The sequence below is a fragment of the Camelus ferus genome, chromosome 28, assembly GCF_009834535.1.
Source record: "Camelus ferus isolate YT-003-E chromosome 28, BCGSAC_Cfer_1.0, whole genome shotgun sequence".
NCBI lineage: Eukaryota > Metazoa > Chordata > Mammalia > Artiodactyla > Camelidae > Camelus > Camelus ferus.
This window is the reverse complement of record NC_045723.1, coordinates 3206278-3233941: the sequence shown is the minus strand read 5'-3', so window position 1 is coordinate 3233941 and position 27664 is coordinate 3206278. Positions and strand designations below refer to the sequence as shown.

Below are 27664 nucleotides of genomic sequence, written 5' to 3'. Positions count from 1 at the left end.
TCAAAAGCCCACCCCGTCGCCCAAGCCATTGGCCCACGGAACCATCTGCCCACGTCCCATTGGCTATCGTCGAGTCCCCGCCCCCGCAGGTGAGCTTCTCCCCGATTGGCTGGCTTGAGTACCAGTTGCCTTGCCAACCCAGGAAAGGGGCGTGACCGAATGTTTGGCCTCCCTTATTTGCATTTGTCCTGAGCGCCGCTAAGCCTGCTGGGATACGTAGTGATTTCCGTTTTGTCTCTGCGTTCTAGAGTAAATTTAAAGAGATAAAATGTTTCTTCCAGTCCCACGGAAACGTTTTGTCCTCTCTACCGTAGTAGTCTCCTGACTGTGTAGAACTATCAGTTAGGAGGATACCGAAGTGAAAGGACAAATAGGCAAATTCATAAAGTGCTTACAGTTATCAAGAAAATTATCAGATTTACAAAAAAAACTTGAAGATCGCTATCAATTTGATTTGATGACGTTTATACAAATTCCACGCAGCAACAGCAGAAGACACGTTCTCTTCAGGTGCAAAAGAAATATTTACCAAGGTAATCTGGACAAAAAACAACAACAAAAACAAACAAAAAAATCGCCGCAAATTTAAAAGAATTGAAAGCACACAAAGGATGTTCTCCTATCATGATGGTATTAGACAAAAATTGGTAACAGAAAGATTTCTGAGAAGTGTTGCCAGGTCTGTGTCTCTGTCTTCCCCACAGACTTAACCAGAGTTAACTTTCTTTCCTGAGCATAAGTATATTTAGTAGGAGAGGCATGAATACAAGCCTATTTTCTGGCAGATAAACTTTTTAAAATTAAAGCTGTCACAGGCATTAATCTCTTACACACTCCACATAAAGCAGATGCTTGGTGATAAGATTGTAGGAATTAAATGAACCTACTTGTGTCATACCCTAACTTTAAAACTATTCATGCCTCCCAATTACCATAGGATAAGATCCAAGCTCCTTAGTGTAACATTCGAGCCCTTCACAGACTGAGGCAAATCAGGCTGTACACATGTCTACTACACTGTGTCACCCTGAATTATGTAGCCCAATTAGCTGATTATGTGTTTGTTTCCCCAGCAAGTCTAGGAGTTCCTGAACCACAGGGAGCAGATCTTACTCATTTCCAATCCCAGGCCCCACCTACTTCCCCACTCCCTAATCCATCACCCATCACGTAGTAGGGATTCTAATTGTTTTGATATCATACAGTATTTTTCTTTCTCTTTCTGGCTTACTTCACCTAGAATGACAATCTACAGATGCATGGGATTCTAATTGTTTTGAATAAAATTATTTCCATTATATTTCTCTATCAGCTGGAATTTTTTATTGTGGTAAAATATACATAAAGTAAAATTTACCATTTTAACCATTTTTAAGTATACAGTTCAGAGGCATTAAGTACATTCACATTGTTGTGCAACCTGTCAGCTGGATTTTTGATAGATCACCTCAGCAGATCTCTCATTATAAAATTCATGACAATGAATAAAAAAGGAATAAAGGAGAAGGGTGTGGAAGACAAAATGCACAGGGTGATAAATCAGATGATTTTGTTCAGACTGTGGCAAAAGAGAGAATGTACATTCAGGCCTGGGGGTTTATAGAGGCAGGTAAACAAGGAGTCATCCTGAGGAGGGATGGAAAGAGTCCTGTCTGAATCATTGAGTCCTGATCATGTGTTAATTTAGAACAGGATAGTCTTTGAGGTTAGCCATTTTCAGAACTCAAAATGTGACGAGGGACACAAAAGCAGGGGAGGCATTTCTTGACTTTAGCCGATTTCCGGAAGTACAGGGTTCAGATGAAGTTAACCTGTCCAGGTGTTGAGGGGAGGTAGAAGGAAAGAGAAAAGGGATTCACGCCTCCTCCAGCACTGCCGACAAACACATAGAGGCATCTTCTGAAAGCTGGGTCAGGTCTTGACCTACTATCCTTCCAGCCACCTAGTAGTCCTCTTTTTCTCCCTCGAGTCACCATCTAGGGCTCCAGGCCCGGGGGCATTCCTGTACAAAGTGAGTGCTCCTTTCTAGAGTTCTGGTTGATTCCTCTACTTTCCTGTCTTCAAAGTCAAATAGGTACCTCCACTCAGGAGCACCTTAAAGCCTGATGCTCCCCACCCCATGACAGAGGTTCCAAGTTAGGCTCTTGGTCCTATCTTTTCCTCTACTTCCCGCCATTCAATTCTAAACCTTGCCGTTTCATTTAAATCCATCTCTACCGCAAATCTCAGACCCAAAGCAGAGCCTAACATCACCCCTCCTGAAAGCCAGGCAGACCATCCCTCCCTCCTCAGGGATGCAGGTTGGGCCTTGGGGCTGGGGCCGTCTACAGCCCTAAAGTTGCAGCTGACTTGGCCACACCCCCTTGTACACCTAGTTTCCCCGGCAGACCCTGGAGCATAAAAAGTGACAGTAGCTTCAACACTAACTAGATAACTACTTTCCAGTGGGGACTTAACAAATTCTGACCTCCCAACAAGCCACAAATTTAAATAGCCTAGAGTGTTTGGGGCATGTACACATGCCTGGGTCCCCTTCCCAGACACCTGAGCCATAAACCTGGGGTAGGGTCCAGGGATTTGGCTTTGAAAATCTTCCCCCCACCCAGAGAATTTGACATGAAGCCAATTTTCAGAACCACAACACTCTCCAGTGCCTCATTTTGACATCACTTGATTTGGTGTGTTGGACAAGGCAGGCATTACTCCACTTTAACATTAGGACATTTGTACTCAGCTCACAAAATGAATTTCAGACAGGGTACTGCATCTGAATTTAGAGGTAAGATTCAGAGATTTGCTTTAAAATGCCCTGAGAGAAAATTGTGTTTGTGTTGTGGAGAAAGTAGGATAGATAGGGGGGAAAAAAAAAGAGCAGCAGGATGTTGAAAAATACTGAAACTAGGGGAGGGTATAGCTCAGTATAGAGTGCCTGCTGCTTAGCATGCATGAGGTCCTGGGTTCAATCCCCGGTACCTCCATTAGAAAATAAATAAGCAAACCACGCCCTCCAAAAATATTGAAACTGAGTTATGGATACATGAGGATTCCCTTGAGCTTTATGGATGTTTCACAGTTACCATAAAGCTTTTAAAATTCTCCCTTGGAGATGATTAGGAAATACGCTGAGTATGCATTTGTGGTGTTTTCTAAATTTCCTCCAGGGAATGAAAACTGTAATTAACTATCATCTGTAAGGTTCATTGTGATCCATCCAATACAATGTTATCATAACTAAAATGAAAGGAGTCTGCAATCTAGCAAAAGAACAGTCAAGTGATGAAAATATGTCACAGTGCATTAATTCTGTCCAGGGGAGAGAGTATTTCTAAGTATCCTGTGTTGGTTATTCAAAACAAGCCAACTTTCCTAACATATTCATAAGGACTTCCCACTGAACATTCTAGCCCTTTTAGCAATTTAAGTTCTCAGTATATTAAGAAATTATTAGTATATTATATTGCTAATATTAGTATATTAGTTAAGAAATTCATATTTGGGTTTATCACTTAAGTTACTTGTTCAGCCAGTGTAACTTACCCGTCTCCAGTCTGTATTGATAAAAATCAATATCCTAAGGACCAGATCTCAGATCTGTAATGAAGTGGCAGAACTCCTATGAATTAGGGACTGCCTCCAGGCATCTAGATGCCTGCTTGTCACAGAGTTGGGACATAAGCATCACCAAGAATTGCAGAATAGGGGTGGATGAGAGGGAGGAGAACTCTGGCACACTTGAGTTGGAATGAAAGCATCTGCCCTTTTGAAAAACAGCTCTATTGTATGACCTTGGGCAGATTACCTAATCTCTCTGAGCCTCAAATTCTCTGTCTGTAAATTGGGCGTGATGAAACCCAGAACACTGGACTGTTGACAGCATTCAAGAATGTACACAGGATGCCCTCCTCCCTGACCCCCCCCCAAAAAAACACAGGTTCATACTGTACAGCACAGGGAACTGTATTTAATATCTTACAGTAACTTATGGGGGGAAAATATGAAAACGAATATATGTATATTCATGTGTGACTAAAGCATAATGTGTACACCAGAAATTGACACAACATTGTAAACTGACTATACTTCAATAAAAAATATATATACAAAAAAAAGAATGTATACAGGATGTACATGCATATTGTAAAGAGTTTTATAAGTATACAGATTACTATTGTTTGTAAAGCTTGGTTATGACTTGCCCACTTGTCTTCTGAATTGTGTTCTGAGACAGTGGATTTGGTCCCTTTATAAGAAAGTACCTCTGTCAGAAGTAGGTTTATAAATGAAAGAGAAACCACTGGCTCATCTGAGGATATTGCTGAGGAATCTGGGGCTCAGAGTGGAAGTGTGTAATTTGCAAATCTTATCACTGGGGTTTCTAATTAGAAATACATGATAAGCTATAGCTTTGAAGGTCAAACAGCTAAGTAAAGGCTTTGGTGGGTATAACTTTCCTCATTCTTCTTCCTGTGGAAGATGAACAGATGGAGGACCCCTGAGCTCTCCAGGAGCAGGGTGAGTGGGGAACTGCATGGGTACAGCTCAGCTACAGCTATGACAGAAGCCATGGGGGGGAGGAGAGCTGAGGTTGAAATTTCTCACTCTGTGCAGTAGGCAGAGCCCATCACTGCAAGAAATGGCAGGCTCTTCAGGATGAGTGGAAGCCGTGGGGTCTAGGAAAGCCTTCCTGTGGCTTTGGAAATTAACTTGGCCTGAATCCTAAGCCAGCCTGATGATGCCTATTTCCGAAGTCAGATGGAGGGTGGTTGGCTGTGGGAGGAAGCCAAGAAGTCAAGACTAAACACTGATGGATAAAAACTGAAGATTAATATCTAAGAAGCCCAACTATAAAAACATGGCTGTAATTTTTTTAAATCATATTCCACTCAGAATTTCTTTAAACAGCTTAGACTCATGTATGTCTGTTTCACAGTAAAGATTTCTGTTTTCTATCTTGAAGACTCTTAGGATGTCCCTTGGTTTCAACATTTCAAAATGAAAATGATAACTTGGAAAGCACTGGCAGTAGACATTTTTGGGTTTCAATACTTGACTCTGCTGAACTTGCCTAGCTGTATGACCTTGTATGACAAGTTATCAAACCTCTTTGGGACCCAGTTTTTCTACCTGTAAAAAGAGAATAATAATAACATTTACCTCATGAAATTGCTATCAATATTTAAATAAAGAAAGGAGTGGAAAGTGCAGTGCCTGATACATAGTACTGAATAAATGGGAGCGATTTTTAATTAATTGTCATTTGTCCCTTCACATCTGAATTACAACGGCAGCTTCTTCACTGGACTCCCCTCTACCCCACTTACCCAGCACACTGGCAACAATTAACCTTCCCAATTTTTTATTTTATTTAATTTTATTTATTTTTTTAATGGCGGCACTGGGTATTGAACCCAGGACCTCATGCATGTTAAATATGCACTCTACCATTGAACTATACCCACCCCTCTCGTTTTTGCTTTTTTTTCAACTTTCCAAATTTTAGCTTCCAGTACATCACCTCCCCAATAAGAACCTTCTGTCCCTCCCTAATTGGATTAGGATGAAACTCCTCAGTTAATAGGCCAATGTTAGGACTTTGGCTATTACTTTAAAAGAAACTGGGAGCCTCTGGAGGTTTTGATCCGAGGAGGTTTATAATATAATTTATGTTTTTAGAGAATTGCTCTGGCTGTTGCCTTGAGAACAGAATGTTGGAGGGAAAGGGTAGAAGCAAGGAGGGCAAGTAGGAGACTGTATGGTGAGAAAGGAAGGTAACTGGGGCCTGGGTGGTGGCAGCAGAAGTGGGGGTAAGTATGTGGGTTTTTAGATGAATTTTCAAGGTACAGCCAACAGGATTTACTGATGGATCAGACAGAAGTATAAGAGAAAGGGACGAGTACAGGATGACTCTGGATTTTTGGCCACAGCAACTGCAAAGATGGAATTGCCACACACTGTTGGAAGGGGAATTCTGGGAGATGTATGTTTTGGAGGAGAAATCAACATTTTAATTTTGGCAATACTAGGTTTATCGGTCTATTGGACATCTATGCAAAGAGCAGGCCCTCCGACTATAACTGTCATCCCTGTAAGATCAGATTCCCAATTTTTAAGAAAAGCTGTTGGGGCTCAGGGTCAGGGAAAGTTTGTCAATTGATGGGTGTACAGTAGAAGATTTTTCCCTCACCTCCTGTGACAGCCAACCTCCAAATGGCCCTCAGTGGTCCCTGCCATCTGCAATTCATGCCTCCGCATGTCCATTTTGGTCCATATAACTAATAGACTTTGAAACAAGTAGTGGTAAGTCACTTCTAGGGTAGGTCATAAAAGACATTGTGGCTTTCATTGTGGTTGGTCTTTCTCTCTCTTGGATCACTTACTCCGGAGAAGGCCAGCTCCCATGCTGTGAGCAGCCCTATGGACAAATCCACATGAAAAAGAACTGAGGCCTCCTGCAATAGCCATGTGAATGAGCTTGAAAGTGGATCTTCTAGCCCCAGTCAAGCATTCAGATGACTGCAGCCCCAGCCAACATCTTGATTTCAACTTATGACATTCTGAGCCAGAACCACCCAGCTAAACTGCTTCCTAATTCCTGAACCACAGAAACTATGACATAATAAATGTTTATTATTTTAAGCCACTGAATTCTTGGGATAATTTGTTATGCAGCAATAGATAACTAACATGCTTCTCAAAGTCAAGTGAGGGGGATGCTCTAAGAAAATTTGTGGGCTCCTGCAAGAAGGATGACTGGTACCTTATACCACCATCAGCAGCAGGCTTTCTGTCCTGCCTCACGACTCCTAGAGCAAAGGAAGGAGAGAATGAAGACCTGGGGCAGAAAGACAGGTCGTGAATGGAGTGATCTCTACAGCCTTCATTGGGTTGACTCACACAAGAGGGGCTGCCTGCCAGGCAAAGGGTACCCCAGCAGTAAGAAACTGAAGGCAAGGAGTCCCAACAGGGGTTGAGCTAAACCTCCCACTACAAGAAACCAATAACTGGAGACAAACAACACTCAGTCAAGCAGCAACAACCACAAACAGGAAGTTTTAAACTGTGGGAGGTTAAATAAAGAGAAATTGTCTTTTCTTCCCTCTTGCCCTACCAGACCCTAATGCTGGAGAAGTTCAACCCTAAAAAGAGTGAAATGACCCTCTCGACTCAACACCAGACTCACACACACGCATAAACACACACACACACACATACACACACACACACACACACACACACACACACACAAATGTACTCACCTCAAACTGGCTGCAGTAGGGGGATTGAAAGGCTAACCAAGGCCCTTCCCCACTCCAAGTCCCTAGAACAGACACTGGACCCCAACCTGGAGAAGGCTGATGGAGGGGATGGGCACAGGTGATGTAAATAAAAAATGAGATGGCAGTTGTTAATGGACCTGACTGGATTTTTGATATCAAAAAATCACACTAAAGTTTAGTTGGATCCACCAAAGACCTCAAGAAGGACGGGAAAAGGGAAATCTGATAGCGATTGGTGAAAAGCCTTGATTGGAAAAGAAATAAAACCATGTCATGTTAAGGCTCCACTGAGGCAAAATTCCTCAGTCAACCCATTGCAATTCTGTTCCTGGAACCCCAGTCCTAAGATGGGCAGCACACGCAGGGGTTGGCTAAAAAGGTTTAGAATCCAGATAGGTTGGAACAGTATTGAAATCCATTTTGGGATGATCCTGAGCAGGTTTCTTAAACTTTCCAAATCTCTCTTTTCTCTTCTGTAAAAGGAGACCAATAAATGGTACCCCTCTTTTAGGGCTGAGATGAAGCTGAATGGAAATACTGCCCTCAGGAAGGAGAGGGCATGTGGGAGCAGACAGCTTGGGGCTTCTATTATCTCCATTTAGGGACCCTCCTCCCGTATAAAAACCCAGGTCAGACTCCTGATTGGCCCTTCTTGGTGTCCTGCCCACCCTGGGTCAACTGTTGTGGCCTGGAGTACTTCTGTCCAGGCCCATCCCCACTAGAATGCATGAAAATGGAAGTGGGACACGTCCCAGAGGAGAAGGAGGTACCACTCCCAGAAGGAGGGGAAGGAAGATGGACAGACCTGAACAACAGATGCCCACTACATCTGATCTCGCTGGTCTTGCCTTTACCATCCTCCTTTGGATGTCCAGGAAGAATTGCAGATCAAAGAACTTAAATTTGGATTGAACCAAAGTATCTGATCCAGTTGTCTCAGGTTAAAGGCCCTGAGGCCAGCAAGATGAGTTGGTTGCTGAAGACTACAGGTATTTGGTGACCTGGCAGTTGTTTGGGACAAACCTATAGAAATCTGGACACTTGAGAATAAAGATCTGAAAGGCTGTCTCCCTTTCTGGGTAGGGCTGGGAGCCAGAAAGATTCGGGAATCAGAAAAAAAAAAATTCGGGAATCAGGAACTTGGCTCACTGATCTGCCTGGGATGATTTATTGCCACCTGTGGCTTATGCCAAGCAGTGTGAGCATGGGTGCCATTTACTTAAAGGAGCATTCTAACTCCATCTTCATAGGCTTCCCCGGAAGGGAATTCCAGTAGATGCCTGTGGGCAATACATGAGACCAGTATTTTTCAAATTGTGGACCTGTCGAGAAATCAATTTAGTTGAGTCAGCATCAGATTTTTTTTTTTTTTTTTAAGAAATAGAAGAGACACTAGGCGAGGGGCGGAGCTCCGCTCCCGGACGTCCAGCGGGGACGCTTGCCCCCAGGTACTGTTGCTCCCCGTTGGCGGGGCCGCTCAGCCTCGAGTTTAAAAAAAAAAAATTGAGCAAAAATTATATCAAGGAGTAAATATAGTCTTCTGAAACAGTTTTCTCAGTTACAGTTTTATATATAAAGCTACTGGCTAAATACCTCCTCATTTCCCATCCCTGGCCCCCAACAGTATTATTCCTACCCTCTTTAAAAGGGAAATCCATGGGCTCACAGTCTCTTAGGCATAAGCCTGCTGTGACTCCCTTTGCCTGGTAAAGCAATAAAGCTGTTCTTTTCTGTCTTCCCTCCTCCCCAACCCCAAAAGGGGAAATCCAATTCATTCCACAAACGCATATGGAATGCTGAGCATTCCAGATACAGAGATGACTATGACACAGTTTTTGTCCTTGAGGGGTTCTCAGCCTTCTGGGGAATGGCTTCTAGTCCAGAGGAGGAACGAGAAGAAAATAAAGAGGGTAGACAGCAATATTTTACAGAAAGATGATCCCTGGGCAGTGGAATGGGGGCAAAGGCAACTTCCATGATCTACTTTATACACCTTGCATTATTTGAATTTGTGTAACTTCGTAATTTTAAAAGCTCAGTAAAAATATAAAAATACACAAATGGATAAATGAATGAAAAGTATAGTAATGGGAAAGTCCTGGCCTAGGGGAAGGTTTACAAAGCAGAGTTTTCAAACTTCAGGCTCATTTGGTCCTTTCAATACAGCGAAAAATGTCTCTTGATCTTCATCTTTAAAATGGGGAAATCCAGGTCTTAAGAGGTCAAGCACTTTGCCCCATTTCACCAGCTGGTAAGGGTCAGAGCCCATGACATTTCTGCCAACTAAGAAAAAGGGTCAGAAACTAGGGACAATGGTTCCAAAAACAGTTCTTAAGCCTTTGTAAATACTCAGCATTTGTTATCTTGCTCTTCCTGGTTTTTCTCTGGTGATTAGCAGTTAATCTCTTAAAATAGAAAAGAGTCTTTGTGGGAGGGTATAGCTCAGTGGTAGAGTGCATGCTTAATTCAATCCCTAGTACATCCATTAAAAAAAATCAAAAAGAAAAAGAAAAAAGAAAGAAAAGGGTCTTTGTGTTCTGGGAGGCAGAAGGAAAAGCTTGCTGGGGTAGCCAGTCCTAGGGACAGAGGGTGCTGTAGTGCACCCAGGGAGGAGGGGAGCAGGGGAGAGTGACAGTGAGCAGAGTCCTGGGTCCTTGAGTTCCCTCTCAGACCTGATGCTGCCTGGGACTCTTCACAAGGGTCCTTGAACAGCAGGGGCTTCCCAGCAGGCCTGGCCTCTAGGGGTTTCTGGTCTCTCCCATCTTGGTCCTGGTCAGTCCTGAGTGAGAGGCTTCCCTCCCTCCCTTTGTATGAAAACCCTTCTGCCCACCCCCACCCCCCACCAGCTTTGTCTGTGCCCCAGCTTTCTTTCTTCCTCATCTTCCTCTTCTCCCTCCGTGGGAAAAGGAAGGGAAAAGACAAGAAGACTGTGGCTGAAATTGGATGGAGAGACAGGATGAAGCTCAGGACATTTGAATGTCCTCTAAATATCCCGGCCCCATCATTTCCATCATCATCATGGTTACTGATCTTGTACTGAGCTCTTACTATGGGCCACAGACACCATCTCACTCAGTATCCAAGTATCCCCATGTCCCAGGTCACACAGGCAATCTGTGGCCAAGCCAGCCCTCCCTCACACCCCTCGTTGTGCCTCCAGAGCTGTGCCTGAACCATCCTGCTTCCCGTGCCTGTCCCAAAGGAGAACAATTTGTCCCATGGCCACAGGAGCCTTGAAGCTGACCCAGTTAACACAAAGGCTTCCTCCCCTTTGCTTCTCTGGCATTGGACTTCCTGTCAGAGGCATGTCCCTGTATTGGCCTGGATCTGCTGACCTGATGTTTTCTTCCCCTTCTCTGGCTCAGTGAATGTCTGTCTCAGGTAGAAATCGTCACACCAGGTCCTCATGTCCCCACTTGCTGGGATGACCTGAGTTGGGATTTGAATCAATGTACCATCCAGTTAACGCCACGCTGGCTCCATTCCTCTGTGGAGGGATGACTGCCCCTTCCCTCTTGAGATAATTAAATGGGACAGATGTATCCTGCAAATGCTCAAGGTTACTGTAGTCTTACAGACAGCGGTGAACAGCCACAGTATGTAATGAAGACAGCCCATGTTTCACTCCAAAAAGATGTCCCACTGCTGCCAACCAGGCTGTCATACCCCAGGGCCCACGACACCCCCGGGGGCTCTGTCCAGTGTGGGGCTCTGAGCTCCACCAGAGATGCGCAGCTGCTCTGCCAGTGGCTCCCCGTCGTCGTGCAGACCCAGAGGTTGAAGAGGGCTAAGAATCCAGCCTGGGAGGATCCCAGCCCAGGCAGTGGGGCGGGAAAGCCCAGGTTACTAATTCAGGACCTTGTTCATCGTGGGATCCTCGCTGTCAGCTGGGCACAGAAGGAGCAATAAACTTTTAAGGCTGTTTCCCTTCACAGGACCAGAAAGGAGTGGGAGGTGTAGACATGCTGCATCGGGCCCAGAAAGAACCCATCAGGACCAAATGTCATACGTGAAGTGCTTTGGGATGCTTGGGGGTCAGGAACCAGGACCCCTCACAGAAAGACCTTCACCAAACTCCGTACTTGCAAAAGGAAGCAGCTAAGGTGAGTCAAGTATTCCTCCCTACACAGAGAAACAGGTCTGCCCCCTAAAGGAGAGAGGCCTCTCTCTTTCTGTCATTCTCACAGCCTGGTTCACAGGAGCCACCTGTGGTCCAGGCTTCCTATTCTGCGTGTTTAAAACAACTCCCCCTCTATGCTGTCCCCAGCACTCTGTGGGAAGTTTCTGAACTCTGCGAATGAGGAAAGGTTAAATGCCTTAACTGGGGACAAAAGCCAGAAGCAGAGAATGAACCTGGACTCCAGTCTGAGCCTCAAATACCTCCTTTGACACTTTCTAGGTTATGCCGCATTTAACTTTTCTAAGGGAGTCTTGTCTCCTCCGCTAGATCGAAGTCCTTGGGAGAGCAAAGAGGAATTTCTTTATTTCTTTCTTCTTCTTTTTTTAAACCATATAAACTGTTTATTAACAGATGATACTTCCTCTTTCATTTGCAGGACATCAAGTGCTCTGGAAGTTTTGAAAGTTTCCCTTTAAGTTAGGATGGGAACCCAGAACAGACCATATGGACCCCTGCCTGGGATAATGCTGAAAGGTGAATTTCACTTCTTTACCTCACTGAATCAGCTCAGTTCACTCCATCACAGATGTGAATATAATCATGGTTGGGTGTAATTAAGTGAACATTAGCAGAGACTGATTTTGCCTACCAAACTCTCACCACTCCCGGCATTTTCAACCCAAGTATCTCAAAAGCTTATTTTTTCCTTCCTTTTGCTGGCTTTGGTCATTGCATATGGAGAGTGCTTCTGAGTATAGACAGTCCAAAAAGGGGAAAATAAAAATAGCCAATTGGTCAAATAATAGAATGGGAAATACTCTCAGCACTGTAGTGGAGGGCACTAGTCCTAACGCTGGCTGGAAAGAGATGAGATGAGGATGGCAGGAGCATCCCTGAGAGGTGGACTTGCTCCAGGGTGGTGCAGGTGGTGCTCATCCTGGTCGGTGAGGATGGAAGGGAAAAGCCAGTCAAAGGTTCTGCTTTCTGCGTTTGTTCTGTGTTGGCCCATCCGGAGGCGCTTGTTTTCTGGAAAACTATAAGGCTGGACACTCACTGTGGAATAAGAAGTGAGGCACCTACCTGCAAGGGACTGCTTCAGGCTGGCCTAGTATGCAGCCTCCTCCATTCCTGCTAACAGGGCTTAATTGAGTCAGGCCTCTGCTACCCCGCCTCCTGCCATAACACTACAGGATTGCTCCTCTCTGTTTAGTTTCTTCCGGGCTGGTATTGATTGTTGCTTTTACTGGCAAACAGTATACCAAAACAAAAATAAACACAAGTGTTCGTGCAGGGGGAGAGTGAAATGGACTCTGTGTCTCTGGGGCTGGGATAAAGCTTGCTTGGAGATCCAGTGTTCAACCTGGTACCTGATCCTTCTGTCAGTGCACCTCTCAATTATTATAAGGGTGTTTGTCTGTATCCTTCCTTTCCCCTAACAGGATGGGTGGCTGTGGTCTTACCCCCACACCCTGAGTGCCTGGCACTCAGTTCATAGTTGCCAACTGACACCGAGGTAGGGCTGTCCAGGAAGCAGTCATCTCAGGGCTAGGCCTGGCACCGCGCCCTTCAGCTCCAGTTTCCACATGCAGCCGCCCCAGCTGCTCAGTCACCACCACAATTTGGGGTTAGGGGTTTGGCCCCGGAAGGGCAGACAATAACAACAACAACAACTACACAGCCAAAGGTCATTCACAGAGTTACCCTGTCCTGTTCAATGCCAAGGCCCGCTGTTCCCACCAGCTTAGTGAAGAAGTGCTATATCATTATTCTCACCCTTTTCTTACAGATGAAGAAATTGGGGTTGAGAGACACTCCAACTTGCCTTACTGAAGTCACACAAGCCTGCTTTTAAACATGTCTGGATGGACCTTGCTTTGTGCCTAGACTCAATTTATTCATTTGTAATATGGAAATAATCACACTACCTCTTAGGGTTGTTGGAGGATTAAAAAAATATATATATTTATTTGTTTATTGCCTGTTTTCTAGCCTAGACTGCAAACTCCAGTGAACAGGAATTTTGGCCTCCGCTGTACTCACTGCTACGTTGTCAGAGCTTAGAACAGGTACCTGGCGCGTAGTAGGTGCTCAACATTTGCATCCTAAATGAAAATGACGGGAGATAAGCCCAGGGCAGACCCTGGCCCTTCTATCTGCAGGAACATTCTGTATCCTTAGTTCCCCAGACTTCCCCTCCGCTGCCCGCCACCCTCAAGGAGACCTAAGGGCTGAGGCTGCGGGAACTACTTCTGGCCTTGGGACAAGGCCGGCAGGAACCCCAGGAGTGCAGTGGCCAGAACGATGCCAGTGGACTTGAAGGCCTCCCTCAGGCTTATTTATGTCCTCAGGGTATCCTTTTTTTTTTTTTTTAATAGCAGGGAAAATAATTTTCTCGCTTGAGCACAACATGGTGCTACTTCCGAGGTTCCTACAGAGAAGGGCCACCACCCCGAAATGCAGATTTTTGGGGAAGAGGAAGGAGCCAGCCCAGCAAGCGCGGCCAGGCTGAGCTGCAGAAGAGGAACTGCGCACCCGGGAGACTGGGTCCGGGCAAAGGACAGCGGGAGCCGCACGGACGCGCCGACCACCGACAGGCGAGCGAGCAAGAGAACGGGACGCGCGCTCGCCCGCGGCTCCCGCGCCGCTCCACCTTAAATTCCGGACTTCCTTAAGGGCGGGCACTGAAGCCGAGCTCCGGGGGCGGGGCCTCGCATGCAAATGAGGTGCGTGTGCCGGCGGGGCGGAGCAGGCGGGGCGATGACCTGACGTCAGGCCGCCGGCCCGGGCAGTTGGCTCGGCGGCGGCGGAGCGGCAGGATCGGCGGTGCGAGAGGGGCTGCGCGGCGTGGCGCGGGGAGCGGCGGCGGCCCAGCCGGAGCAACATGGCGCCGGTGGGCGAGGGCGGGCGCTCGGGCGCCGGGCCGGCCCGAGGGCGCCTCCTCCTGGCGGCGCTGGTGCTGCTGGTGCCGCTGTGGGCGCTGGGGGCCCGCGGCCAGGGCGACCCCCAGCGGGGCGCGGTCCTGGGCATGAGGCTGGCGAGCTGCAACAAATCGTGTGGAACAAAGCCGGATGGCAGCATCTTCGTGTCCGAGGGCAGTATGGTGAACCTGAGGCTGTACGGACAGAGGCTGGGCTCCATCTCCAGCAACCTGATCTCCTTCACCGAGGTAGATAACGCCGAGACCATCCACAACTCCACCAACTGCCCTGAGCTCACCAAGGACCTGGTCGTCCAGCAGCTGGTCAATGTGAGCCGCGGGGACACGTCCGGGATACTGGTGGTGCTCACTAAGTTTCTCCGGAGGAGCGAGAACAAGAAGCTATATGCACTGTGCACCCGGGCCGGGGTGGACGGGCCCTGGCAGAGGTGGGCGGAGAAGGACTCGCTTCTCTTCATGGTGGAGGATAAGAAGTTTCTGCCCCTCTGGCTGCATATCGTCCTCGTTATGGTGCTGCTAGTGCTGTCAGGCATATTTTCTGGCCTCAACCTGGGGCTCATGGCCCTGGACCCCGTGGAACTGCGCATCGTGCAGAACTGTGGCACTCAGAAAGAGAGGCGCTACGCCCGCAAGATCGAGCCCATCCGACGCAAGGGCAACTACTTGCTCTGCTCCCTGCTCCTGGGAAACGTGCTGGTCAACACCTCCCTCACCATCCTTCTAGACAACCTTATCGGGTCTGGAATCATGGCCGTGGCCTCCTCCACCATTAACATTGTCATCTTTGGGGAGATCGTGCCTCAGGCCCTGTGCTCCCGACATGGGCTGGCTGTGGGTGCCAACACCATCATTCTCACCAAATTATTTATGCTGCTCACCTTCCCCCTCAGTTTTCCCATCAGCAAGCTCCTGGACTTTTTCCTGGGCCAGGAGATTCGCACCGTTTACAATCGGGAGAAGCTGATGGAGATGTTGAAGGTGACGGAGCCCTATAATGACCTCGTGAAAGAGGAGCTGAACATGATCCAGGGTGCCCTGGAACTCCGGACCAAAACCGTGGAGGATATCATGACCCAGCTGCAGGACTGCTTCATGATCCGCAGCGATGCCATCCTGGATTTCAACACCATGTCGGAGATTATGGAGAGCGGCTATACCCGCATCCCCGTGTATGAGGACGAGCAGTCCAATATTGTAGATATTCTGTACGTCAAAGACTTGGCCTTCGTGGACCCGGATGACTGCACCCCCCTCAAGACCATCACCCGCTTCTACAACCACCCAGTGCACTTCGTCTTCCATGACACCAAGCTGGATGCCATGCTGGAGGAGTTCAAGAAGGGTAAGGCCCGGCGCAGCTCCCCGCTTCACTCTTTGTGGCACCGCTTGTACCCGTGGCTGTTTTGTGTCCGCTGAGCTTAGTGTTCCATTCGTGTGACTCTGTGTCCCTTTGCCCAGCACGTCCTCTGCCTCGGAGGTGAACGGTGTACAGGGCAGCAGAAACAGTTTTTGAGCATCTGCTGTCTGCCAGGGACTGTGTTTTGTGCTTCAGGTGAATCAAGCAAGACACACTTGTCCACACAGGAGCTACTGAAGCTGGACTGCATGAGGCTAATGCCTTGAGAGAGGCCAACAGCAGGGCATGGAGATTAGGGCATGGAACCAGAGCCAGCACATCTGATTAGGGCTGGGGAAAACCTTCACGAGGGAGGGAGCATTTGAGGAGAGCCCTGAAAGCTGCGGAGACTTGGTGCTTGAGGCAGAGGGAACCCTGCAAACAGAGAAGCTGAATTGGGAAAGCAAAGGATGTGCTTGTGGCCCAGCAGGTGGTCCCATTCAGCTGGGTCTAGGCTCTGCTGATCAATTGTCAGTGAGGGAGAGACTGAGTCACCTGGGGCCTTGTGAAGAGCCCAAAAGTCAGGGCAGGATCTGTCCAGAGCTTGGTGCTCTAGAAGGTTTTGGAGCAGGGGAACGGTGGCCCTGTAGCTCCTGGCCCACAGAAGCTGAACTGGGAGGGCTCTCGTTGGCTCCCCGCTCAGAACAATGCCAAGTAATGCTTTCAACTATTCAGCAGAAGTGAGCAGATTAAGTTTTGGTTGTTCTGTCTTTCCCAGGCGCCAAACATAAGCTTCCCCACTGTGATCCGTTGGGAATCTTCAGCTGAGTTTGCATTGCCTGGTGTTTTTTTTTCTCACCTGGGTTCTTGGCCGGTTCTCAGGTAGTTAGACACTGGGAGGGTTTACTTGCCAGCCTCAGAGCTCAGGGCACACACCCCTTTCCTTACTTTCAACAAAACTTTCCTCCCACCTCTGCCACTCCAAAGTCCTCAGAGTGGCAGTAAACAAGGCAATTATGGAGTAAAACCCTCCTAGGCCAAAGGGAGTGAGGAGGCAGAAAGCGAAGCTCTTTATAAAGGAATGGGGGAGAGGGAGGAGGCTCACCCCAAAGCCGGGGACTTGGGACTCCTGGCTGAGGCCTTCTGGCTTCTAGCTGGGAGCAAGACCCACAGTCCCTTGTCACTCATTTCTGGAACAGCAAATGGAGAGAGCCTAGAACAGCTGAATCAGCGGGTGATGGAGTGGGTTAGGGAGGAGGTGGCCTGGGGAGGAGGATGCTGGGGTCAGAGCCGGGGGTGGGGGTTGGTACCCTCCCTTCAGTTTGAAAGACTGAATCTCAGAATCAGAGCTGAGGAGGACTTGAGTTATACAAGCCTGCGTGGGAGACAGCCCAATAAGGTGGTCTCACTGCAGAGGAACTGAAGGGACATAAACGTCTGTCTGGTGGTGATGGCACAGCCTGGATGGGGCTTCGGTGGGCAGGCTGACCCAGGAACCTGTTTCTCCCAGGTACGAGTCCGAATGGAAGAGCAGTGAGGATTTGTGCCCCACCCCACCCTGCAGTCTTTAGGCCTGGAGGACCTCTCCCAGGTTGCTTGGTCAGAAACCAGGTTAGGACTCACCAGGGCGGCTTCCTCCTTACTACCTCTGTGGTCTTAGGGACTGTTGCTGGTGACACACCCAACAAGCACGTTTGCATGTTCAGCCTGGATCTGGATCCAGCCTGTGTGAATTGGCTTGTCCAGGCTTCCCAGTCCCTGGTCGGCAGAATGGGAGCTTCCTGGGTCTTGGCGAGGCCAGCCTTGGGCTTGTCTTTAAAAAAAAAAAAAGTACCACTTCCTGAGGCTGGGAAAACAGAGCCAACATCTCTCAGGCCAGAGTGGGGCTCTGCAGATGCACATTTTAGTCCACTGGTCTCTCCCAATAGAGGCTAGTAGCCTGAGGCAGAGGCCTGGAGTGGGTGCTGATAATTCCATGGAAACACAGTCTGCCCAGTGCAGCATGAGGCCCTGGAGATGCGAGTGTGATGTGATGGTCACCCTGAAACAGCACACCCTGGGCTTTTATACCATCACTTCCTGATTCCCAGTCTTAACTCATTGCCACGCTGGGTTCCCTGCGGTGTGGCCTCTCCCAGATCGGTCCATCTAGCTTTTTCAGTCTTTCCATCAGACCTTTTCAGTCTGAGGCCCTCTAGAACATGGCAAACCTTTTGTGTACATCTGCAACTTAAAGGGTTATTCTTTACAAATCTGGTGTTATGAAGGCTTCTTTTTTAGCTGAGAAAAAACTGAGCCAGGTTAACATAGCCAGCATTGTCATCACCAAAATCAGAGCTGGGGTACCTGCCTAGTCTAGTTGAGGGTCTTTTCTGTGTTTCAGTGGCTCCTTCAGCACCTCTAGGCCTGGTGAGGGCCCTGAACTCTGCCAGTCTTTTCTGCTCTGGGTGTAATCCTCTTTTAAGGTCACTTTATCTCCTCCTTACCCACCAGCATTATAAGCTCCTTGAGGGTAGGGATCCTGCCTTACTTGTGTTTACTCAGTTGCCTGGCAGAGAGATTAACAGTAAAATGTTTGTCAAACAATGAATGAGCCACAAATGAGTGGCGACTCTGGCAAGCCCTACAGGCCTTCTTGCTGTCCTTGAGGACACTCCCACCCTAGGGCCTTTGCCCTGGCTGTTCCCTCAGGCTGGAATGTTCTTCCCCAGATGTTGTGTGGCTCACTCTCCCCTCCCTCTTGTCTGTTTCAACTTCACCTCAGTGAGCCCTTCCTGTCACCCTGTTTAAAACTATAACCCCTGTCCCACCCTGGCCTGATCTCCCCTACCCTGTGCTAAGTATTCTTTTTCTCCTAGCACATATCACTTTCTAACAACCATGTAATTTATGAGTTTACTTTGTTTTTTATTGTCTGTCTCCTCCCACTAGAATATAAATTCCAAAGGGCAAGACAGGCATCTCAGGGGCTCGCTGGCCCCTACGATGGTTCTTGGCACACAGTAAGGTCACTGAGTGGGGAGGGTATATAGCTCAGTGGTAGAGTGCATGCCTAGCATGCAGGAGGTCCTGGGTTCAATCCCCAGTCCCTCCGTTAAATATAAATAAATAAAAGCCTAATTACCTCCTCCAAAAAAATAAAAAAATAAAAAAGTCACTGAATGAATGACTTGTCAGGTCTGAGAGAGAATTATCTCCAGAAGTGTTAGCATTTTGAAGAGCTGATAAAGGATAAAGAAAAATGAGTGTGTTGTGCTGTTATCCAGGGACTTGATATTTCCAGCTACACCAAGAAAGCCAGGAGGAGATCCTGTGGTGACACACTTATTAGAGGTTCAGGTCAAGGACTAAAAAGCAGAGTTTAGGATCTTGATTCCCTTTCCCTGAGTCTTAGTTTCTCTGAATAAGCAGTCTTTGACCATCAGGAGTTAACAGGGCTTCATTCATTAGTGTGAGTCATGAATATATTTCTATATACTTCAGAGACAGAGGTTCTCGGAGAGCGTCGCCTGGGGGAGCAGGCCTGGGGGGCTGAGCCTCGTCCAGAGACTAAAGCAAGGAGGTTACAGTTTCCCAGCTGCTTCTGCCTCCCAACACGAGGCAGCAATCGTTAGGTATTTACTGAACCCAACACCGTGTGCAAGACACGGTGCCTGATGCTGCAGACCCTTAGGAGTAAGACCCGCTAGTTGGTGAGAGCTTTAAGGCCCCTGGGAGGCTCCTGCCATTTGAACCTTGGTCCTTCTATTTCAACCTAACCTAGAAGTGTTTGCAGTCCTGGATGTTGTGGTTGAGTTTGCCTACAGCTTGAAATCTTGAAACAAAGTCTCCTTGGGCCACTCCTGGCCCGGTTGTTATTTCCTTCACTGCAGATGCTTCCCCAGACTCTGGAAGCAAAAGTAATGACTGAAGTCTCCACCAAGAGAGTTGAGGAGCTCCAGCCATTCCAGAAACCCACCCTCCAGCTTCCACCGGGCCCCTCCCTCTGGGGCATCCCCGCCCCTTCTCTAGTCATCTTATCTTCCCCACCCACTTTATAACCAACTCACCTCCCCCACCCCCCCACCCCGTAAAGAGCTGTGTTTAAACTCCACCCGGCTGGGTCACTGACCCCTGAGGTAACCTTGGCCCTATTACTACTCCTCGTAGACAGCAGGTTTTATATTGGAGGGAAAAAGCTAGAAATGATTTCATCAAAAACTCCTTCCGTATTTCTATCTGTGCCGCAGCACATTTCCCCCACCTGCTTAATTTTATTCCTGAAACAGTTTTATAAAGGCAAGAAAGAATGCTGCATAATTTTTGCATTTGCTTTTGGTTCCTACCTTCTGACGCACCTTAAGTATCTCATTTCCCACCCAACCCCCACCCCACCCCACCCCTCCAACCTCCTCCAGCTTGTTCTTTCATTTGTTCAACAAACATCTAATTTTTGGAAGCCTGTGTGTCAGACAGCGTGCTAACTGTTGGAGGTCCGAGGACTAGCAGCCCTGCTCACAGAAGTCCCCATCTACCAGGGAGACAGGTGTGTAAACAAAGCTTAGCCTGCGCGGCCTGGGGAGGCCCAGTGGGCCCAGGAAGGCCTCCACCTCGGGCTGCTTCCGAAGTCAGAATAACAGGACCCAGTGATTATGATGGAGATGTTTGAGTTGGGGCCAGGAAATAGTCGTGGACATCTGAGGTTTTTGCTTGGGATTCAGGTTGATGTTGTCATTTAACCGAAGTGGGGAGAGGAGGGAGCAGAGCCCGTGTGGTGGGGGTGGAGGGAGGGGTGTGACTGTGTATCATATCGGGATCCTGTGCCCAGCATCGCATGCAGCAGTTTCTCACACTTGAATGTGTGCCCGAACCGCCCGGGCATTTTGTTAGAGTGCAGATGTGGGCTCAGTGGGTCTGGGGTGTGGCCTAAGAGTCTGCCTTTCTGACAAGCTCTCATATGAGGCCCACGCTACTGGTCCTGGACCACACCGAGCAGCACAAGGGTGCAGTCCATCCTGGCAAGTGCGCTGGTAAAGTGCCATGTAGGGCTAGAGAGTGAGGCCAGGGGCAGGCTACGAGGTTTGGGAGTCAGCTGAGAGCAGGCCGAGTGTGCAAGGCACAGAGAAGCCTGGCCCAAGCGGCCCCTTGGCGAGATGGGGAAGAGCCAAGCGGGTATGGTTTGGGGAGCCTCCTGGGGAGGTCATATAGGGCAAGGACCGAGCATTACTGTGGGATGGGACAGTTGTCATCAGGTGCTGGGAGAGGGCAGCCTCCGGAGCAGAGAGCGAAGGCAGCTGTGCACCTGGTCTGCGACAGCTCTGCCTGGAAACAGCCTTGAACTGAGCTTGTGATTTGATCTCCAGAAGCTTCCCTGGGGGCAAGTGTATCCGAGAGAGTGACAGGAGCTGCCTGCTGGGGCGCAGATGCCAGCCCTTGGGGCAGCTGACAAAATGCTGGCCAGGCTCCTCCTGGCTTTCTGTCTAGTGCGCTGCTTGTGGCGGCCGCTGCACCCCTTCCCCTCGTGGGCATTGTGTGGCCCGTGGGTGGCTTCCACAGTGGAGCCGGAGAGTGGTTTCACCTGTCTGCTGTTTACAGATCTCTTCCAAAAGCTCTTACTCGGGTACTGGAAGGCACAGCCTTAGGGCCAGTGTTACCTAATAAGAGCTTCTTAGATCATAGCAGTGTTTACTAATTCAAAAGACCGGCTCCAGCGTGCTTGGGACACCTGGTCAGGACATGAAGGATTGGACAGATGTTTAATCTTGAAAATAGTGCACAGAAACACAAAATCCCAGAACTGTGTTCTGCAGGAGAGGTGGATAAGGGGCAGGGACTGTGGGGAAGTGGACACTTGTCTTGTCGGTAGATGTCTGGGAGGACACTCCAAGGAGTGACATTTCAGCTGGGTCTCCAAGGGGAAATAGACAGGGCATTTTTCACATCTGTGCTTCTTGTTCTGGGAGCATTTGGACAAGACCACAGGGTGAGAAATGAGCTTATTGGTTCTTGGCGCCAACTTCAGGGGAAACTGCTTCTGCATATTGTGACTGCCTCTCAGTCCTTTCCAGAGGGGCTGGGAGGTACTGACCACCGTGTGCCGTCCCCCAGGTCAGTGCTGTGATGCAGATGAGCTGGGTAACTGAACAGCTAGGACATCCTGGAGGGGCAGGCATGGCGCTTCGGGTGCCAGTCTTGTCTCCTTGAGGGCTGGGGCCGAGAACCTGTTTATCAGACCCATTCTAAGAGGTCACATGGCCAGGGAGAGTATGCCCAGAGTGGGAGGATGGACCAGGCCCTTCTATCCTTGACTTGGTGACTGATTTTACCAGAACCCCCTGGTTCCTTCAGCCCAGCCGGTGGAGAGGGACAGGTTGCCTTGACTCTTCTAGGCTGGCTTGCTCTCTGCCTTCCTCTTGCTTTTGGGAGTTTTTGAGCATCTCAGCAGAACTTGCCAGGAGGATGTGAAGGTTATGGAATTTTCCAGAGGTGCCCAAGATGGCCCTCAGAGAAGAGGATGGGGAGAAGCTTTCTGGGGCTGTTGCTGCCATTTGATCCAGTCTGCCTCCTGTCCTCTGAGCCCCTCTGTCTGCCATCAGGCACAGCTGCCCTGTGACAGGGTGCTTGCCTGCCCTGAACCTCAGCTTACCCCTCACATTGCACCTGAGTGTCCCAGGACATCCAGATGTAAAAGGCTTTGTGGCTCATCTCATAGACTGAATTCTGGACTAAGTCTATTCCTGTTCCATTTATTATGTAATTTTCTTTTCATTAATTTAATTAAAAAGACATCCATCTCATTATCAGAGCATTAGAAAACACACAAATCAAAACAGTCCACAAGCCTGTGATCTAGAAAGAACCTCTTTTAATATTTTGATTTATTGTGATAACTTTTTAGAGATTTTTTTTTTAAGTTTAAAAAATCTTGTAACACAACAGGATCAAAATTTTCATTTTTACACCCATCTCTCTCCCATGAGCTGCCCTTAGGAATTTGCACTTTGAGATCATTGTCTATGTACAGTTTTGTGTCCTGCTTTTTGAAACACAGTTTAGATTGGTTCTTCAGATTTCTCCTTTGATAAGAAATGAAATCCTTTTTTATCCCTGGGACTCAGGAGGAGCGTCTGGGAGGATTTCACTGAGGGCTGGGCAGCGCTGTGTGGCTGACAAGGTGAGCCTGGCGGGCTGGGGTGTGCAGCCCCCAGCCTGTTTGGTTGGGGGTTAAAGTTAGGATTTCTGGAGCTTTCCCCAGAGGTTATAGTCGGAGTCGCTTCCCTGCTGCAGGGCCCATTTACTGTGACCTGGGCTGGGTTCTCGAAAGACTGGTTTCCCCGGGCTCTCTGGAACACCTGGTCTCTGGCCAGCAGGCAGCCAGGAGCCTGGGTTGGCAGGAGGCTCCCTCCCCCTTTCCCCCCCAGGCAGGCTCACTCCCACATCCACAAACATCCACACCCACACACATATTCTCACACACACACACAACCCCCCATCCACACCCACACCCAGGCTCACTCCCACACACACACAGAAGCATGCTTTCACACACACCCACACACAGGCAGACACACACACACATTTATCCCCTCCAGGGAGACGCTTCCCCCTCCCCACGCATGTATGCGCATAGGCATGGTCACCTGGAGTCCTGCTTTAAAAGTACATCCATCTCTCTTCAAACTTACCCAAGAGTAAGTTTAAAAAGGGGGTAAATGGTTATGCAGTGGAGTTTATTTTGTAAAAGGCCCAAAATAGTGACTGACTTTTGAGCTCAGAAAAATTTCTCTGGTGGCTGGTGATTTGGTCATCCACGTTAATGACAGCATCCAACCCAGAGGGCTGTGGGGAGGATGGGATGAGGTAAAGCACGTACCTGGCTTAGCTCAGCGCCCAGCACCAAGTCATCATGCAATTAATGCCAGCTATTTGAAAAATGACCGTTATTACTATCCAAAAGGCGCTCCCATTGGCGCTGACACCAGCTTGGGCCGTGGTGGTTCTCACATCCTGGCTTGGGTGGCAGCTGCCCCACTGTCTGGGCGTGGTGTCTTTCTTGGAATTATGAATACATTGAGGTCAAAAGAGCTGCTGTATAATTACACACTAATTCAGATGCCATCTTATCTGGACCCTAGTGTGTATGTTAGGGGTAACAGAAGCCAGAGCTTAAGAAAAAAAAAGTCCCAAAAGAAAAAAGATAAAAAAGAAAAAAATGTCTGAAAGAGAAACTTAAAACTGAGCAAATTCCCCTCATTTTCTTGTTTCCTGCAAATCAGGCAGAGTTCAGTCTGCCACCCTGACTGCCAGCACCTTCGTATTCTCACTGTGGGAGCAACATCTGCTCTGGGGAGCAATGTCTGGGCTGGGAAGGAGCATGGTCCCGTTTCCCATTTGCGCCTTTATGTGGGTCCTTTCATCTCAGGATCCACCAGTCACCTGCCCGCTCCCTGGTGCCCCAGTTAGGGAGGCAAGACGCTGTGACAGAAAAGCAGAAGACACAAGAGGGGGATCCAAGGGAACAGAGACTCCCCAGGGGCAACCCTGGACTGCTCCCGTCCACAGGCCAAACTCGACTGCTGTTCCGTGTCACTTGAGATTCTAGATACTTAAGAAAGAGACCAGAAGATCGGGCTTTTCCAGTTACCCCAGGCTAGAAAATTTACTGTCAGTTTTACATTAAAAAAAAAATTGAGATGTAATTGATGGATAACATTATGTTAGTTTCAGGAGTACAACAAAGTGATTGGAGTTATGTGTACATTTTGATGTGGTCATCACAGTAAGTCTAGTTAACAACCATCACCACACAGTTACAGAAATTTTTTTCTTGTGTTGAGAACATTTAAGAACTAGTCTCTTAGCAACCTTCAAATATACAATACAGATTATTAACTATAGTCCTTATGCTGTACACATTACAACCCCAGGACTTATTTTTCTTCTTCTTCCTCCCCCTCCCCCCAGTTTTAATGACTTATTTATCTTTATAACTGGAACTTTGTACCATTTGATCACCCTCACCAGTTTTGCCCACCCTCAGCCTCTGGCAACCACCTAGATTTGTTTTAAAGTAAACTTTTTCTTGAAGCAAAGTGCACAAATTATAAGGATTCAGCTTGGTAGTTTTTCGCAAAGGTCACCTCTGAGCCCAGAAAATAGAACATTATCAATACCTTACAAGCCTCCCATGCCCCTGCCGCCAAATCATCATGGGTTAGTTTTGTCTGTTTCTGAACTTTTATAAGTGAATCATGTAGTCTATACTCTTGTGTCTGACTCCTGCTCAGCATTAAGGTTATGAACTTCATCTGTGTTGGGAGTAGCTGGAGGTCATTCCTTTTCCACTGCTGTGTAGTATTCCATGATAGAAACACACTGTGGTGGTACTGTTGGTGGGCATCTGGATTGTTTCCACTTTGAGACTATTACAAACAATGCCGCTAAGAACACGCTTGTGTGTGTCTTCTGGTGACTATATGTAGCCAGTTCTGCTGGGAGTATACCTGGGAGTAGAATTACTAGGGTACAGTATAGGCACAAAGGAGACAGTTTTCCAAAGTGCTTGGATATCCGTTTACACTTCTGTCCCCACAACTCTGGTATTGTTGACTGTTTATTTATTTTTACTTTATTTAACAAGTCATGTAGGTGTGGGGGGGTAATCACTGTAATTTTAGTATGGATTTCCCTAGTGATTAATGATGTTGAGCATATTTTCATGCTTATCAGCCATGTGGTTAATGCTTTTGATATCTTGTTTAAGATTCTTTGCCTATAGGAAAGTCAGGAAACTAGAATCCTATGTTATCTTCTGGAAGCTGTATTGTTTACCTTAGAGGTCTATAATCCTTCTGGAATTTATTTTTGTTTTTGATGTGTTACAGCTCAAGATTTTTTCTTTTTTCTTTCTTTTTTTTTTTTTTTTGTCCCTATGGATATCCAACTACTCCAGTAGAACTTATTGAAGAGACTATCCTTTCCCCCACTGAACCGTGCTATGTGTGTGGGTCTGTCTCTAGACTCTTCCTTTGGTCTGTTTATTTTTCCATGTTACAGTACTGTGTTGACATAATTGCAGTAGTTTTATAGTAAGCTTTGATATCTGGTAATGTTAATGTTAATGTTTGTTCTTTGTTGTTCTTCAAGCTTGTCTTGACTGTTCTTAACCTTTTGCCTGGGGATTGTATAGAATTGCATTGAATCTGTGGATCTACTTGAAGACTTGATCTCTTTATGATAATGAATCTTACACTCTAGAAACATGGTTCCCCTCCATTTGTTTGTGCTCTCTTAATTCCTTTCAATAATAGAGTCGTTTTCTGCGTAGATGCCTTACACAGCTTTTCTTAGATTTATTCCTAGGTATTTGGTGATTTTAAGCGGTGTCTTCAAATTTTTATTTTCCAAATGTTTGCTGCAGATTGTTCCAACCAGCGTGTACTGTAGTCCAGTTCTGATGCCATTCATCTGGAGTTAGCATCAGTCCTCACGGGTCTAAGGGCTCAGTCTTCCCCGGAGGGCCCTCACCTCAATACCAGCCACAAGTGGGGTCCTCTCCACTCCACTTGTGTACTTCTGACCAACTGGCTATAAATTCGGGGTGCGCACCAACCCCCTCAGGTTTGATAGTTTGCTGGGATGGCTCATAGAACACAGGAAAGTGCTACACTTCGGATTATTTTATTTGTTTGTTTGTTTGTTTGTTTGTTTTGTTAAAGGAGGTACTAGGGATTAAACCCAGGACCTCTTACATGCTGAGCATGTGCTCTGCGCTGTACCCTCCCCCTACAGTTTTTTTTTTCTTCTAATTTTATTTTTTATTGAAGTGTAGTTGATTTACAATGTTAGCCTACAGATTTACTTTAAAGGATGCACACAGGATGGGCTCTGTCTATGAGGATCTCGGACAGGTGGCTTCCATGTCCTCTCCCCCTGGAATCAGGGTATGTTACCCTCCTGGTACCTCAGTGGGTTCACACACTGGGAGCTCCACTGAGCTTTGAGATCCAGAGTTTTTATCAGGCCTTCCTTAGTATGATTGATTAAGTGATTGAACTCTGTCTCTCCTTCTCTTCCCTGGAGGTAGAGCCTTTGTTTAACTGGTGACCAGCCCCATCTGAAACTATCCAGGATGCCACCTTGAGTCATCTCATTAACATCACAAAGACAACCCTCTCAAATCAGGAAATCCTAGGGCTTTTGAAGCTCTGTGCCTGGAACTAGGTTCAGAGACCTGTTATAGTATACTACACAAGTATAGAGAAATAGAGTTAATTTTTGTATAGTGATTGAATCCATTGACCTTGCCAAATTGACTGTTTTAAATTCTAATAGTTTATTTTAGATTCTTTTGGCTTTTCTGCACACAATTATGTTGCCTTTGAATGTGGCAATTTTATTTACTTACTGCTAATCTTTGTACATTTTATATTTGCCTTATTTCACTGGCTAGGACATAGGATCGTGTTGAACCGGTATACAGTGGCCATCCTTGTCTCCTACGTTTCAGGGGAAAGCTTTCAAAATTTATCATTATTTATGATTTTGATATAGTTTGGGGGTAGATTTCCTTTATCAGATCTAGAAAATTTCCTCCTCCTCCCATTTGCTGAGAGTTTTTATAATGAATGGATGCTGAATTTTACCAAATGCTTTTAAAATATCTATTGAGATGATTAAATGATTAATCTCCCTTATTTGAATTACACCGACTGATTTTTTTAATGTTAATCTGTAAACATTTGTTGTGTAACAGGAATAAACCAACTTAGTCATGATGTACATTTTTTACACATCACTAGATTTGATTTGCCAATATCTTTATTTAGAATTTTTGCATCTATGTTCATGAGAGAGACAGGTCTATAGTTTTTTTTTTTTTTCCTGCCATTAAAAAAGAAATTGTGGAAGATATTACAAGATGTCCCTGTTCGGTTTTTTGTTTGTTGTGGCAGGAAGAATAATTGCTTAATAATTAAGTCTTTTCCCCTCTTTTAACTAATATCCCAGTTTAG

The 27664-nt window shown here is 47.1% G+C and overlaps 1 protein-coding gene across 4 annotated transcripts in view; it reads left to right on the top strand.

Moving 5' to 3' along the window:
- Positions 1 to 13876: 13876 nt before the first annotated feature.
- Positions 13877 to 27664, top strand: part of CNNM4 (cyclin and CBS domain divalent metal cation transport mediator 4) — a 34667-nt gene continuing 20879 nt past the window's right edge. For 2 of the 4 annotated variants that reach the window (XR_004315796.1, XM_014553175.2), the window contains exon 1: positions 13877 to 15677. Coding sequence is in view for 3 of the 4 variants with exons in the window: in XM_014553175.2 (XP_014408661.2) it covers positions 14279 to 15677 (1399 nt within the window). In the remaining variant the exon portion in view is untranslated. The remainder of the gene's footprint in view (positions 15678 to 27664) is intronic. The other 2 variants (XM_032469604.1, XM_032469603.1) reach the window with 2 other exon arrangements.